This window comes from Elaeis guineensis, chromosome 2, assembly GCF_000442705.2.
Source record: "Elaeis guineensis isolate ETL-2024a chromosome 2, EG11, whole genome shotgun sequence".
NCBI classification, from domain to species: Eukaryota; Viridiplantae; Streptophyta; class Magnoliopsida; order Arecales; family Arecaceae; genus Elaeis; species Elaeis guineensis.
Genome location: NC_025994.2, coordinates 97,599,270 through 97,615,053, shown reverse-complemented (window position 1 = coordinate 97,615,053; position 15,784 = coordinate 97,599,270). Strand labels below are relative to the sequence as shown.

The window sequence follows — 15,784 nt, the reverse complement described above, 5'->3', positions numbered from 1 at the left end:
AAGGCGATGTGCTTGCTTTCTATTGCACCTTACAGACTCTACTCATTTGACTGCATAACTTGATTGTTGACCAGGCCGATATGACTGAGTTGCTTATGATATTTATAATTTTTCCCAATAGACTACAATTTCTTAAATTTACTAAATTTTAGGATGTTTATTGTGTGCTTGTAAACTTTATCTTGGTACCTTTATTTTTTGGGGCCAACAAGGTAACAAAATACTATTTATTAGTGATTGTTAATTCTCCTAAAACAGAGTGATCAGAATTTCTTCAAGTCCTCTTATCATGCCTAGTTATTAGTATAATACAAGTACTATCAAAACAAAAGACATTTTTCTCTGGTCCCTTTCCTCGGCTCTTAGGTCGGTGTAGTTCATACTTTAATTGCCCAACCTAATTGGAGCAAAAATCATCTTTGCTTTTATGCACGTTCCTTCTATTGTCTATTTGGATTTACAATGGTGTATCCACTACCATTCTTTGGCAATTTTGCTTGAGGTTAGGTTTATGGCCCCTTCTCTATATATCATTTTCTTGGACTTCGTCTAAATTCTAAAAGATAAGAGAACATCGTAATAAAGGAAATCAAGTAATAGATTGTTTTATAAGAGAATGGGTAGATATGAGCCAGACACACTGGATTTCCGGTGTTTCTGAGAGTCAGATAAAAAATTCAGATGCTACATCCACAACAAAAAAGCTTTATAGTTTCGAAGAAAGACCATAATTATCACGTCCCAAATCCGGGACATCATACAGCCACACTACCAAGGGGTACCATCCTCAATAATATGAAACCTATCAATCGTAATCAATCAAAATCCTTCATAAATAAAATACAATAAAAGATTCAATTCTATTATTTATCAAATAATTAAATCAAAATTGGTTCAGAGCATCTAAATCTAAAATTAAGTACCAAATTCATATTTCAAAATTCATCAATCGTTCATTACATGTCCATAATCATCCTATAAATTAGGATTTGGCTACAAAATCTCCAAGCTTGCTAGTATAGATCCTCAAGCATGGATTATCTTTCGTTCCTAATCTTATTCATCTGAACAAAAAAAGAAAAAAAAAATATAAGCTACACCAGTTTAGTAAGTAAACCTTACACTATCTTATCCGGATCAAGTATAAGTTTATACATACATCAAATCACTTAAAGAAGATGATGATTATTGGAATATAAAACTTTCATAATAGTATATCATAAATAAATCATACTCTTGTATATGCATAAATCATAAAATTTTCATAAACATAATTTCTAATGTCATTTTACCATCAATCATAAATTTATAAATCATGTTAATTTTATCAATAAAGTCATAAATCATTTGTCCTAGTGTCATATCATGCTTCTTAATAATTCTCTCAGACTAAATGCTAAAGTCACTATTATACCCGTGACAGGGCTATAATCATGTCATGCCAACTATTACAACCCGTTGGTGAGGGCTATATGTCTAGCTACTATAACCTGCTAGCAAAGACCGTGTATCCAACTACTGTAACCCACTGGCGAGGGCCATATGTCACGCTACTGTAACCCGCTGGCGAGAGTCGTACATAGCTATTTGAGAGCCCATAGTCATACTTCTTAAATCCGATTTTCTTAAAGCAAGCATTCTTAAATCACGCTTCATTGAATCCTACTTTCTTGAATCATGCATAAATAAAGTACAAGATAATTTTATAGAGCTCATAGTCAATAAATAATTTTTAATAATCAAATATTCATGAAATCATTCTTTTCATAACAAGACATACATTTCATAAATATGAAGTTTATATTTCATAAAAAGTCATTCATATTAAAATAGTCATAAATCACTATTTTATCACGAATCATGAATTTCACAATACACATGCTTGATCCTTATTTTAAAAAAATATAGAATAATTCTTTTCATAATAAAATAGTTGATAATTTCAAAAATAAGTAAGAAATGTTAGGGTTATTTATTTTTTTTCCATCCTAGCTCTTTAAGCTTCACTTGATGAATTTATCAAACCTATTTAATATATTAAAAGTATAATTAATTTTTATTTAATAAATTTAATCATAAGAAAAAAAAAACTGCAGATTAAGTGATCGGTTCAACAGCTTGTCCGGACACCAGGGTAATACAGGGCCTCTTAACTAAGAATTAGATTTAAGTGATTCAATCAAGAAATCATAAAGCATAGACTGGAATCAAGGCCAAAATCAATTAACATGGTTCATCAATAGATAATTTTAAAGATATTTGATATGGTCAGGATAGGGTCCGGCATCTTGCATGAAAAAAAAATAAGAAAAATGGAGAGGGAGAAAGCCAGTGTTTATCATAGATGGCTTTGAAGGAGGGAGGAGGAGATTTATAAGGTGGAGAGGAGGCCGAATCCTTCCCAGATTCGCCTTCCTCTCTGATGGGCTCACGTGAAAGAAGACTCCCAGTGGGAGTCTTCAACATTCTTTTTTTCTCTATTTTATTTTTTTTGTTTTTTTTTATGCACTAAGATTTATGCAAGAGGGAGGGGTTTTAGGGCTGGATATCACATTCTATCCTTTTTAAAAATAATTTCATCCTCGAAACTTAGCATACCTTCATTTTTACACAAGTAAAGATGCTTGGTCTTCAAATCATCATCGCCATACTTTCGCTATGCCACTTTCATCTAAGCTATACTTCTAAGTCTTATATTCTGAACTATTTTCTATTAATTGGCCTTATCTTTCGAGTACTGCAATTTTCTTCTTCTTTTTTTTTGTTTTTAAGTACAAGTTCATCATGAATACTTTATAATAGAAATGGCTCATCCAATTTTTAAAATATATAATTCAAAGATATAGTAAACTGTAAAAGAATGGAAGAGCTATAATCAATATTCATGATGATTTTTACCGTAATATCCGCAAGTCTCTGCTTTCTTTTTCTTTTTAGAGTTGTTCTCTAAGTTTTCATGTCGGTCATCCCAAGTTTTTATTGGTTTAGATCTTTTCCTATCTGCCCTTTCTTGCTCTGATCTTTTAATATCTGATTCAACTTTCAAAGCTCATTCCAGTGCATCCTTATAGTTGTTAAAAAGATGAGAGGATAAGCGAGATTGAATCTTATATTCTAAACCATGCTCAAAACTATTTGCTTTGCTTCTTTCAGACTCTATGAGCTGGAGAAAAAATTGATTTAACTCATTAAATTTGTTTGCATACTCTAATACTGTCATATTATCTTTTTACCTCAAAGTCAAAAACTCATTCTCCTTAACTAATCTCACTGACTCTGAAAAATATTAATCATAAAATATTTTCTTGAATTTCTCCAATATCAGTTGGTTATCAGTACTTCCATATGCAGCATTTATTGTAGCCCACCACAACTCGATATTTTTTTTTAGCATAGAAATAGCTAACCTAACCTATACATCTTCAGGATACTGTAGTGCATCAAACATCTTTTTCATTTTTTGAATCTAGATCTCTGCGATCAAAGGGTCAGGTTCGTCCTTAAATAGTGGTGGGTTAAGCCTTCTAAATTTTTTATAATATGACTCTAAAGATGGTGTAGATCGAGAAGTAGCTTGTGTCTGCTGTTGCTGAAGAATGTAGGCTACCACTTGACATATTCCAGCAATATCTGCTTGAGTTGCTGGGGCATTAGGAGCCTGATCAAGTAGCTGGTTGGCATCTTCCTTCATAATCCTTCTTGTTCCTCTCCTCCTAATAGCACGGTTCGCTAAGACCATCCCTCCTATTGCTCATTATTACCTATCAAAAATACTAGCATTAATCAATTTCCTTAAATGAGCAACAGAAACTCTAAGAAAACTTACTATTCTTATTTAATTAAACAACATGATCTAACTAAACGAGATCTAATTACTTATTGCTAGACTTTAAATTCTATCTATGATCAAACCTATGGCTTTGATACCATAAAATATCATACTCCAAATTCAAAACATAACACGGTCATGCTATCAAGAGGTACCGCCCTTGATAACACGAAGTCTATCAATTATAATCAACTAAAATCCTTCATAAACAGAATATAATAAAAGATTTAACTCCATTATTTATCAAGTAATTAAATTAAAATTGGTTCAAAGTATCTAAATCTAAAATTAAGTACCAAATCCATATCTCAAAATTCATCAATCGTTCATTACATATTCATAATCATCTTATAAATTACGATTCGACTACAAAATCTTCAAGTTTGCTAGCATATACCTTCAAGCCTGGATCATCCTTCATTCCTAATCTTATTTATCTGAATAAAAGAAAAAATATAAACTACACCAGCTCAATAAGTAAATCTTATACTATCTTATCCGGATCAAGCATAAGTTTATACATGCATCAATAAATCACTTAAAGAAGATGATGATCATCGAAATATAAAACTTTCATAATAGTATATCATAAATAAATCATACTCTTGCATATGCATAAATCATGCAATTTTCATAAACATAATTTTTAATATCATTTTACCATCAATCATAAATTTATAAATCATATTAATTTTATCAAAAAAGTCATAAATTATTTATCCTTTTGTTATATCATGCTTCTTAATAATTCTCTCAGACTAAATGCTAAGGTCACTATTATACCCATGATAGGGTCATAATCATGTTATGCCAACTATTATAACCTGTTGGTGAGGGCCGTATATCTAGCTACTATAATCCACTGGCAAGGGCCGTGTGCCCAGCTACTGTAACTCACTAGCAAGGGTCAGGTGCCAAGCTACTGTAATCCACTGATGAGAGCCATATGCTAACTACTATAACCATTGGTAGGACCGTATATAGCTAGCTGAGAGCCTATAGTCATACTTCTTAAATCAGATTTTCTTAAAGCAAGCATTCTAAAATCATGCTTCATTGAATCCTACTTTCTTGAATCATGCATAAATAATATACTAGATAATTTTATAGAACTCATAGTCAATAAATAATTTTTGACAATACAACATTCATGAAATCATTCTTTTCATAACAAGACATATATTTCATAAATATGAAGTTCATATTTCATAAAAAGTCATTCATATTAAAATAGTCATAAATTACTATTTTATCATGAATCATGAATTTCACAATACACATGTTTGATCCTTATTTTAAAAAAGTATAGAATAATTTTTTTCATGATAAAATTATTGATAATTTTAAAAACAAATAAGAAGTGTCAGGGTTACTTACCTTTTCCGTCTTAGCTCTTTAAACTTCACTTGATGAATTTATCAAACCTATTTAATATATTAAAAATATAATTAATTTTTATTCAATAAATTCAATCATAAGAAAAGAAGACTATAGATTGAGTAGTTGGCTCAACGGCTTGTCCGGGCATCGAGGTAATACAGGACCTCTTAATTGAGAATTAGATATAAGTGACTCAATCAAGAAATCATGAAGCATGAATTGGAATCAAGATCAATCAACATAGTTCATCAATAGAGAATTTCAAAGATATTTGACATGGTTGGAATTGGATCTGACATCTTGCATGGATATCAAAGCGATGCTGGGCCTCTTTAGAAAAATCATTTTGAGTTTATATTGGGGTTTGTGGATCAACTAAAGAGAGAGATGGTGTAGGGAGAAAAATCCTATAGAAGAGAGAGAGAGACAAGAGAGAGATCCCTTCTCTCTCTTTTCTTTTCTTTCCTTTTCTTCTCTTCTTCTTTTGTTTTCTTCTTCTTTTTTTTGGCTGAGCAGAGGAGGGACATGGGTTGTGGTTCTTAATCGAAAGACCGACAGTAGGGTATGACAGCAAGTGGCTAATAGCAATGGAGCAAAAAATGATCGATGACAAGGACCAATCGGTGGGAAAACATGGGAAATGGTCCAAAAATAGGGAATTCGAGGGCTTTTCTTCATTTTGGCCGTTGGCCGCTCGCTGGCGGCTATGATCTTGTCGTGGAGGGTCATAGAGAGGATGAGGGCCATGATCCAGATATGCGGCACCACAGGTGGCGGTGCCAGTGGCCAGCAAAAAAGAAAAAAAAAGGCTTATCTAAATAGAGAAAAAATAGGACCCTTTATTTTTATTTTTATTTTTATTTTTTGTGCTTTCCAACAAACCTGCCGGCCATCCATTGTGCACAAAGGCACAGGAAGAACGGGAAGAGAAAGAAAAAGAGGGGTCCAGCTTACCTCGAACTCTAGTGGGTTTTCCGGTGATGATTTTGGGCAGACAAAGGTGAGGCCATCCACGGCTTCAACGGGAAGAAAATGAAGACAACGGAGTGGGAGAAGGCCGGTGTTCATCGTGGACAGCTTTGAAGGAGGGAGGAGATTTATAGGGTAGAGAGGAGGCCGAATCCTTCTCGGATTTGCCTTCCTCTCCGATGGGCTTTTGTGGAAGAAGACTCCTAGCGGGAGTCTTCAACATTCCTTTTTTTCTCTATTTTGTTTTTTTTTTATTTTCTTTTTCATGCCCTAAGATTCATGCAAGGGGGTGGGGTTTAGGGCTGGATATCACAATAATTGTTCAAGATACTCATCAACCTTCTTCTACTTACCTTCATACTTCTATCTAGGTTCAAGTTCTGTAATCGACACCTCATTTGCTGACACTGGCATTGACTTGCTTGAAGATTGGTCATGCGTACCTCCAGATAAATCAGGTTCATTTGAATAATCACCTGAATCCATGCCACTCTGTCCATTGCAAAATGCTGGTCTAGAAGGAGCCTGGAGAGAGACAGAGTTACTGTTAAGCATCACAACAACTTGTGACATGTTGGGTCTATCAGATGGATTTCCCTGGACACACAATAGGCCAATGTGAACACATCTTAACAGTTCACTCCTTGGGCAATGTGTGCCTAAAGATGGGTCCAATATCTCGAAAATTGTTCCTTTGACCCACCGCTCCCAGACCTGCATGAAATGAATTTATTCAGTCATCTAGAACAGAAAATACAATTGTATATATGCAGTTGAAAGCTCACATGGTTCACTATGTCTTCAGCATATTCAGAACTAGAGAAATCACTGTTCTTTCTGCCTGTCACGATCTCTAAAACTATAACACCAAAACTGTATACATCTGACTTGATAGAAAACTGCCCATGCATGACATACTCCGGTGCCATATACCCACTGTAATAAGATGAATATGTTATTTAAAACACTTTTTGAGCAACCATCATTAGAATGCATAGGCTATTCTTTTAGATGGAGAATGTATAAGTTATCAAGATTTCTACTTACAATGTTCCAACAACTTGGCTCGTGATGCCCTGAGTTTGGTCCCCACCAAGAAGCCTAGCCAACCCAAAGTCTGAAATCTTTGGGTTCAAATCTGCATCTAATAAGATATTGCTGGCTTTTAAATCCCGATGTATAATTGTTAATTGAGATTCTTCATGTAGGTACAGTAGGCCTTGAGCAATCCCGCCAATGATCTTGTTCCTTTTTCCCCAGTTTAGCTGTTTGCGCTTCTCAGGATCTATGTCATATACAAACTTGATAATCAATTAAGGCAATACATATTAGAGTAAGTCCAAAGAGGGCTTGAATGTAAGATGGTCAGACATCTGCTTCTTCTGCACTAAGGGTTACACTAGAAATACAACTAGATTTATTTAAAAGAGGAGAGCCAACATTTCAAACAAACATCAAAGTTCTAGATTCAGGATCAAGATAAGTTATAGTTCGGCTCTATTATTTATGTTCACTGCACAAGTTCCTAAAGGTCAGTTTTGTGCGGGAAGAAATTATACCAAAAAGAATGGTGTCCAGGCTTCTGTTAGGCACATATTCATAAACAAGCAACTTCTCTTGTTCTTCCCAGCAAACACCCATAAGCCTTACAAGATTCCTGTGCTGGAGCTTTGCAACTAAAACTAGCTCATTTCTCAGCTCTCTGAATCCTTGTGATGAACTAGTTGATAACCTCTTGACTGCTATTTCTCGTCCATCAGGTAGTAGTCCCTGTATAGAATCATAAGATTAACAGGAATTATATAGAACCAGAAGAAATTAAAGATATATATAGAATTGATTAGGATCAAGAAGATTACATATGATAAATTTTTACATTGGAGCACAATTCTGTTAATATTATTATAGAGAAATTAATGCAATAGGCTACATGATACCTTGTAAACTGCACTGAAGCCACCTTCTCCAAGTTTGTTCTCTTCGGAGAAGTTAGCTGTTGCAACTCGTAGTGTGGATATATCGAGTAATAGGGACTCGACACTTGTGATTTCCTCCAGGCTACTCCCATCTACTGAAAGAGCAGAATCTTGAAAGTATTATCAAAAATTTCTTTTGAATCTTACAAATGATGATAACAAGACTAGATATTTGGACTTGGAAAAAAAGTTCAGAAAATGTTACTGCTCAATTAAACCTAGCCAGCTCTAAAATCAAGACCAATATATAGGTTGTTGCCTCTCAAGGCGGTAACTTCTGGGCCGTTGGACCTAGTTTTTATGGGCTTATTGATGGCCATTAAAATAAATAATCAAGCATGCATTGCATTTTATTGCTTGCAGTAAAACTTTCTGGTCATATCGTCTGTAGTAACTTTCACCTAAGATTTCATCCTTTTTCCCTCTTGGTAGAACTTGCTCAAGCTCTCCAACAAAAATGTAAAGAAAAGAGCTGGATATTTTGTGAAACAATAGAAAGCATCTAATTCATGGGTTACTTACAGGGTAACTTTATAGCTGGCTTCCTTCTCCTCCAGATGCAAATGCAAATTATGGAGATCAGCACGAATGCAATTACTAGAGGTATAGCAATAGCAAGGACCACACCAATGACATTTTTGTTCTTTCCTGCATTGATAAATGACCACTTTCATCTGCATTTCCAAATCAACATGACATATTGATGATAACAAGACGTGGAGCTGTTGGTTAAGACATACATCGCATTAGTGCAGCTTTGTTGTATGTTACAAATGTTTGTGGCATCTATGGAAATTGAGGTCAGTCATATTGTGGGAAAGCTTTTATTAATATTTACTCTATAAACCCTATGATTCTTGTCTGTTAGGCATTGACTAAAGCGTATCAGGTAAATGGATGGAGTTTGGATCCTTCGTGGTGAATGTTTGACACACCACAGAGGGCTGTATGGTACTCAATCATTGCCACTTCATCTGATTGTGTAGATGGACGGCTGTCAAACATGGCAGCGTGTTGCATGCCAAATATTGTACATCGCTGTTGGATGCTGAAAAGCCGTCGCTCTCCATGATAGGTTGAGGAGGGTGATCAAAGGTTGTACAGCTCTCTACGGTGCAAAATATGCACTGCAGAGGATCCCAACTCAAGCAGGTTAGATGTGAAGCAGAATTACAGTTCCAAAATGGATTGCTATGTATGAGGAATCCATGTGCATACTTTTCACGCTCTAAGGTTGGTAATCAGCCTGTGATCCTAAGGAATTGTTAATTTGGTGTAATTATGATAGTGTGAACTACCTTTGACCAAACAATTATATACTGGTGCTAGCCGGCAAAACCTTAAAGTAAAGAAATGGTTCGCTACTTTGGCTGATTCGTGGAAATAACCTTTGTATATTACAGCACTAGGCATCAGTGCCCACTCTGTTGCTTACATAATATTGCTTTTGTTTTCTACCACAGGCCAGTAAGGAAAGGCTGATCTTTACAGTTATTTTAGATCACCCACCACTTATATTTTTTCACGATCAACCAAGAATCCGTGTACATTTGTAGACTAACGTTTAATACCGAAGGAGAACTCTGTTTAGTTTCGGTAGACAGATCCTAGATTCTTATATACTTCTCAACTAAATTACGTAGAAACGTACGTTTAGCACAGAAAACAAAAAGAAAATGAAGCCATAAAACTCAAAACTGATAGGATATTAGTAAACAGATTAGAAATGACTGGATCTCAAGCAGAGTAGAAAGGACTCATCTATTCCCTATTACGTCACCGTTGATAAACCGAAGCTATTGCAACTAGTTTGCTAGTACCTGTCGGAAAAATCTTACCCCTCTTACCTTCTTCATTAGGAGGGTTGATAAGTGGAGGCACTAACGTGGCAGGCGCCGGCGCCGGCACCGGCGACGGTGAGTTCTCCAGCGGCTCCTCAAGTCTTAGCGTCGCTGCCCCGTCGAAGAACTTGTATATCTCGTACCTAAAATTGCAGCTCGCTGCGATTACCCTCCCTCCCTGCTTCCCCTCTAGCTGTGTCGATCTCGGCTGAAGGATACTTTGGAGGCACTGCTGGCACTGGCTGGGCGACAGGTCCTGTGTGCACTGCACCAGCCCATGTATCTCAGGAAAAGGAGCCTTGGTAGAGTTCACCATCTGCCCGGTGGCGAACCTCCTCGTCGAGTTGGACACGGCCCAATCGGTGATTTTGCTCATAAGCTCGTCCACAATCTTGTCGAACCGGTTGCGGTCGGTCACGTTGTAGGGGTTCCACGTGAACACCCGCATCGAGGTATCGACGGTCGAGAAGAAACGCTGGTTGGAGTAGCGGAGGAGGCACTCGTCGTACTCGACGGTGGCGCCTTTGTTGTACGAGCAGAGCTGGGGGGCGTCTTGGATTGCGTCGCTGAGGCAGGAGCGGCAGACGGAGGCGTTGGCGTCGCCGCGGCACATGGCGAGGCCGTGGATTTGGTTGGGAATTTCGCCGACGGTGGCGTTGAGGAAGCCACCGGAGAGAGAAGTGTTGGAGGCGAGGTAAGGGAGGAGGAGCTTGAGGTTGGACTCATAGGTGCTGTTGGCCGTGTAGTTGCCGTTGTTGCCACACTGCGTGGGGAGGGGATCGCCGGCCATGGGAGGGGAAAGGAATATGAGGAAGAGAAGGCATAGGAAGAAAGGGAAGGAAACATGGCGAAATGAAACCATGGATTCCGGTTGCAATGGGAACACCGTGTCTCTGAAGTCTGAACACGGCGGAACAGAGATGTTAAGTATGCCTGACTATTGAAACAGGGCGCGACCTAGAGGCGACTGTGAGGCGCACTGGAAGGAAGCTGGAAATGCCATGGGAAGATTGGGAGCTGCTGTGGTCGACTTGGTCAAAGCGAGATTGTGGTTTTATTTTGAGATTTGCCATGCCCACGGGGACAAATTATGGTGAATTAGGTTTCGTCCAGGGGCATGGCTATATGGCTTCGATCAATAGGTGTTAAGACAAGATACAATTGCTGTCACGCCCCAAATTCGGAATATAATACGGTCATGCTACCGAGAGATGGAGCCCACGATAACACGAAGTCAATCCATCATAATCATCTAAAATCCGTCAAATAAAAAAATTCAATTCTATTATTCATCAAATAATCGAACCAATATTGGTTCAGAGCATCTAAATCCAAAAGCAAGTACTAACCCGAATCTCAACATTCATAAATAACTATAAATTCATGATTATAAAATAAATTAAACTTCTGTTGTCAAATTTTTCAGCTTGCTTTGCCGATCTTCAAGCTTGAATTCCTTTTGCCGATCCTAACCTTATTTCTCTGTTCAAACAAAAAGAATATGAGCTACACTAGCCCAGTAAGTAGAACTTGCGCTTCCTTATCGGATCAAGCATAAGTTTTTCATGATAATGTAATATTTAAAAAATAATAGATAATACAAAATAAAACATTTCATAGAGCATATAACAAAACAAGTTATAAACTCATCATGCATGCATAAATCATGTATATTTCACAATCATGAATTGTAAATTATTTTCATCATGTATTCATGTCATGTTTCAAAACATTACTCACAGATATTCGTGCTAAGGTCACTATTATACCCGTGACAGGGCCATGTTTCTTAATCGACAGAGTTCTTAATTCATGTACCAACTTTATACCCGCTGGCAGGGCCATGTTTCGTGTGGATGCTAGCTCCGAATGTCGACCTTCCCGAAGGGATTCATTCATAGCCATCTGAGAGCCTTTGAAATCATTATATCTTTTTCTTAAAGCATACATATACATAGATGGAAAAATAATGAAATTCATGCTTCATAATCATGCTATTTTCATAAGATATATTCATGAAATCAATGCTCATAATAAAATATGCTTTTTCATATCACATATGCCGATCTTTATTTTATGAAAAATTATGATTTCATCAATAGCAATTCTTTACATAAAAACATAATCATTTAAAAATAAATAAAGAGCATAAGATCCACTTACCTCATTCATCTTAGATCTTCAGACTTCGTTAAAAGAATTAGCTAATCATATTTAAAATATCAAATCATCATCAATTTCTATTCCATAAATATAATAAGATTAAATCATAAGGAAAGAGGACTGTTGTCCAGATGTGTCGGTCCATCCAGATACCAGGGCAATTTAGGGTCTCTGATCTGAGGGTCAGATTTAAGTAACTTGATCAAGAAATCGTGAAGCACAGATCGAATTAAGATCAAGATCAATCAATAGGATTCTTTAATAATGAATTTGAAAAATACTTGATATGGCCAAATGAAGTTAACATACAGTACGGATATCAAAGCAACTTTGGATCATCTTGTTAGAGTCAATATGAGCCTCTAAAAGATGAAGGCATGACTCGATACATGATTCATAGACCTTTTTTAGAGAGAGAAAGTCGGTCATGAGAGAGAAAGTAGAGAGAGAAAGTGGAGAGAGAATCTTCATATCCTTCAAAAGTGACAATCATGATTGAGATCATCAGAGGTTATATCAGGATGACTTAATATGAATTAACCATGATCGATGCTATCAATTTCGAAGAAGGATCGGATTAGGATCTAATCTACTGCACGAATTTTGGAGCAGTCTCAGATCATCATATTTTCATCTCAAGTTTATCCTAGGGTCTGTGATGCAATCAGAGAGAGAGAATGATCCTAGAGAGACAAAATCCATAATGAGAGAGAAAGGTCTAGAGAGAGAAAATAGAGAGAGAATCTAAAGAGAGAAAATATAGAGAGAAGGTAGAGAGAGAAAGTCCAATTCTAGAGAGAGAAAGACTTAAGAGAGAGATGAGAAAAACTTTCTCTCACATGTATTTATTATTATTATTATTATTATATATATATTTTTTTTTCTTTTTCTTTTTCTTTTTCTTTTCTTTTTAGAGAGAGAAAATAGAGAGAGAAAGAGAGAGAAAGAGGGAGAAAGAGGGGAGAGAGGAAATTTTTTTCTTTTCTTTTTTTTTTATTTTATTTTTTTATTTTACATTTTCTTTTCTTTTCTTTTTCTTTTTCCTTTTTCTTTTTCTTTTCCTTTTATTTTCTTTTTCTTTTTCCTTTTCTTTTCTTTTTCTTTTTTTCCCCCTATGGCCTTCTTTGGCCGGAACAGGGGACCTAAAGGTCCCCGTTCCTTAGACCGGCCGTTCACGGCCACGCTTTGCCCGACGGTGGCCGACGGCAAGGGCGGTCTTCCCCCGAGTTCGAAGGGGCTCGTACCGACGGTCGGTGGTGACCGTCGGTGCCGGAAAATCGGAGAAAAGAATCGGTCAGAACAGGGGTTTTCTTTTTCCAACAAAATCCGGCGACACCCGTCGCCGGCCATCGTGCCCACAGGCACGGGGAAGAAGGGAGAGAAGAGAGGGAGAGGAGGGAGACCTTACCACAACCTCCGGTGACCCCCACCGGCGTGAAATCGCGGCGAGCACAGGTTGAGGGGCCGCGGCTTCAAACGGAAAAATCGGAGAAAAACTCCGGCGATCGTCCGTGACTGTTGGATCTACACTTAGAGGAGAAGAGGAGGTTCTTATAGAGCTTGTCCTAGGATCTTTTAATGGCCCTAGGACTCCGATTTTTGATTGGAAACGGGGTAGAGGAAGACTCCGATCGGGAGTCTTCCTGCTCTGTTTTTTTTTTTTTTTTTTTTTTTTTTTTTTTTTTTTTTTTTTTTTTTTTGGGCTTAGTGGGCCGGGTTTTCACAATTGCTTTGCCAAATTATATTTGTATCTCGGCATTCATCATTTTGCCTAATCAAACCAGAAAGAATCCATTAGGGCCATGGAATGCCCACCGTATGATCGACGGTAGTTCTCTAGTTTGCATAGTTTGCAACCTAAATCTCACTTTTGTTGCGGTCAAGTTCCACGCTAAATAAATAAAAAATATAAACGCGCAAACTTTGTGGAAGAAAATGAAAGGACTGAAGACTTTAGACGTGAGCAAGGGCTGTTAGTCAACGTAGTAGGGCCTTGGAAAACCAGCAAGAAACAACCGGATACCATCAAAATTATTTTTTTGATTGAAAGGGAGGTGGGGGCGACCCCGCTTTTATTGGATAGGAGAAGGAAGCTGCAGAGACAAAAGAAATTCTGCCTAGAGCTTGAGCAGGAAGCAGTTATTTACATCTTGTACTTATTTTTGTCGGCGTTAACAAACAAAATTTTGCAATTACATGTTTATTAGCTTTAATTGATTGAAGGCAGGTTTCATAAGATAGATAGTACTAAGGGGCATAAACTTTGATTTTTCGCTGGCCAATTAATTGAATGGTTCATTTTCTAAACGGTTAAGTAGCAAGGGGATACGCCCAACATCTATTGTGATTGGTGCTTCATGTTGCAGTTGTTTGATTCCCTCAACACAATTAGTATTCCGTGCTACATCTGGAACTGACGTGGCTAGGAGTTTGTGTGGGTACTATGCTAAAAAGATACCTAAGACATGGATAACATAGGTGCTGGTCACAAAATTTGCTGGGTAAATAGTAAGTTTTAACTGTCAGACAGCCACTGCTTTGTGTTCATGCATTCGTGCTAGGTTGGACCCAAGATTGGGTGCAGTGTTCCAGATGAGCTTTTGTTTGCCTTGGGTATACGGTAGGAATTTTAAAAGTCATGGGTTGGTTGTTAACTGATTAAATGTGAAAGCTGAAAGATGTAACAAAGTAAAGTATTTAGAGATCACAGATTGCTAAAGACATGAATCCTAGTCACAAGGTTTTCTTTTTCCTTTTTTTTTTTTTTGACTGAAAAGGGAAGCAAGATGCCACCTGATTTTATTGCAGGGAAAGAAATTTACAAGAGCTTAGTCGAAAACCCAGCAAGAGCGGAGAGAAAGATAAGAGAAAACAAGACAGAGATCAAGAAAATATTTGGTTAAGCTGAGCGTAGCACTGTTTCAGCAGCATCCTGATCTCCCGAGCAGTTTCAGCAATGTTCGGGAACAGAAAAGCATATGTTCAGTAGAGCTTCAGTCAAGTTTCAACTGAGTTCCAGCCAGTCACAAGGATTGAAAACTAAAAGAATATGCTTTGTCCAATAATGCACATGCTACTTACAATCCAAAATCTCAGTTGCATTGCCATCCAAAACCGTCACACTGGCCGATAACTTCAACCAATGGCTTATTGCCTATTGGCAGCTGATTTTACCATCTTTGGTGGTATTTGAGTTTTTACTATAAATAAAGTACAAGCAACGAGTCTCCCTTTAAAACCTAACTATCAATGTAACATTTTCATGATTTGTCTTGTGGCTTATTGTTTGTACAAAAGAGTCAAAGCAGTCGAAACTCAACAGCTAGGATAAATGTATTTCATAGAATTATATATATATATATATATATAGTAACGTATCAAGTGAAAGGAGTGGTTTAACGTGAGAAGTGAGAGGACATAATAATAATCCTTAGATCCACATCAACAGTTCAGATGAGAATGCAGTTGTCCCAACTATCCAAATATATCTTGATGAAGATATAGTAGTCCCCTAGCAATCCCTCAAATGATGTTGGGCCTTTGTTCCCAGTTTAGTTGTTCGCTTTTGGCTGCATCTAGTTAATCCAGATAGAGCATGTTTAATGTTATGTACCATTGCCAAAATG

The 15,784-nt window shown here is 37.0% G+C and overlaps 1 protein-coding gene across 3 annotated transcripts; it reads right to left on the bottom strand.

Moving 5' to 3' along the window:
* Positions 1–928: 928 nt before the first annotated feature.
* On the bottom strand, positions 929–11,154 carry LOC105037503 (cysteine-rich receptor-like protein kinase 6). Of its 3 annotated transcripts, XR_012138847.1 has the most exons (9): positions 9,993–11,154; positions 8,677–8,802; positions 8,116–8,249; positions 7,738–7,948; positions 7,226–7,463; positions 6,964–7,114; positions 6,532–6,892; positions 5,207–5,253; positions 929–1,064 (listed from the first exon to the last, which is right to left on the bottom strand). XR_012138847.1 is itself a non-coding variant. In XM_073252311.1 (8 exons), exons 1-7 carry the CDS (start codon positions 10,855–10,857, stop codon positions 6,542–6,544), a joined length of 2,076 nt encoding a protein of 691 aa, XP_073108412.1. In that variant the 5' UTR covers positions 10,858–11,154; the 3' UTR covers positions 5,111–5,253; positions 6,532–6,541. The 3 variants fall into 3 exon arrangements, 2 of the variants coding, with proteins under 2 accessions (XP_073108412.1, XP_073108413.1); XM_073252311.1 differs by lacking the exon at positions 929–1,064 and having other exon boundaries at positions 5,111–5,253; XM_073252312.1 differs by lacking the exon at positions 929–1,064 and having other exon boundaries at positions 5,112–5,253; positions 10,002–11,154.
* Between the last annotated feature and the right edge of the window lie 4,630 nt (positions 11,155–15,784).

Excerpts from the sequence above, each read along its gene's own strand:
- LOC105037503 (XM_073252311.1), bottom strand. The coding sequence starts at position 10,857 with ATGGTTTCATTTCGCCATGTTTCCTTCCCTTTCTTCCTATGCCTTCTC. Across the intron at positions 8,250-8,676 it reads GCCAGCTATAAAGTTACCCT|TAGATGGGAGTAGCCTGGAG; the intron begins GTAAGTAACCCA and ends CTGCTCTTTCAG. Across the intron at positions 7,115-7,225 it reads AGCCAAGTTGTTGGAACATT|TGGGTATATGGCACCGGAGT; the intron begins GTAAGTAGAAAT and ends ATCTTATTACAG.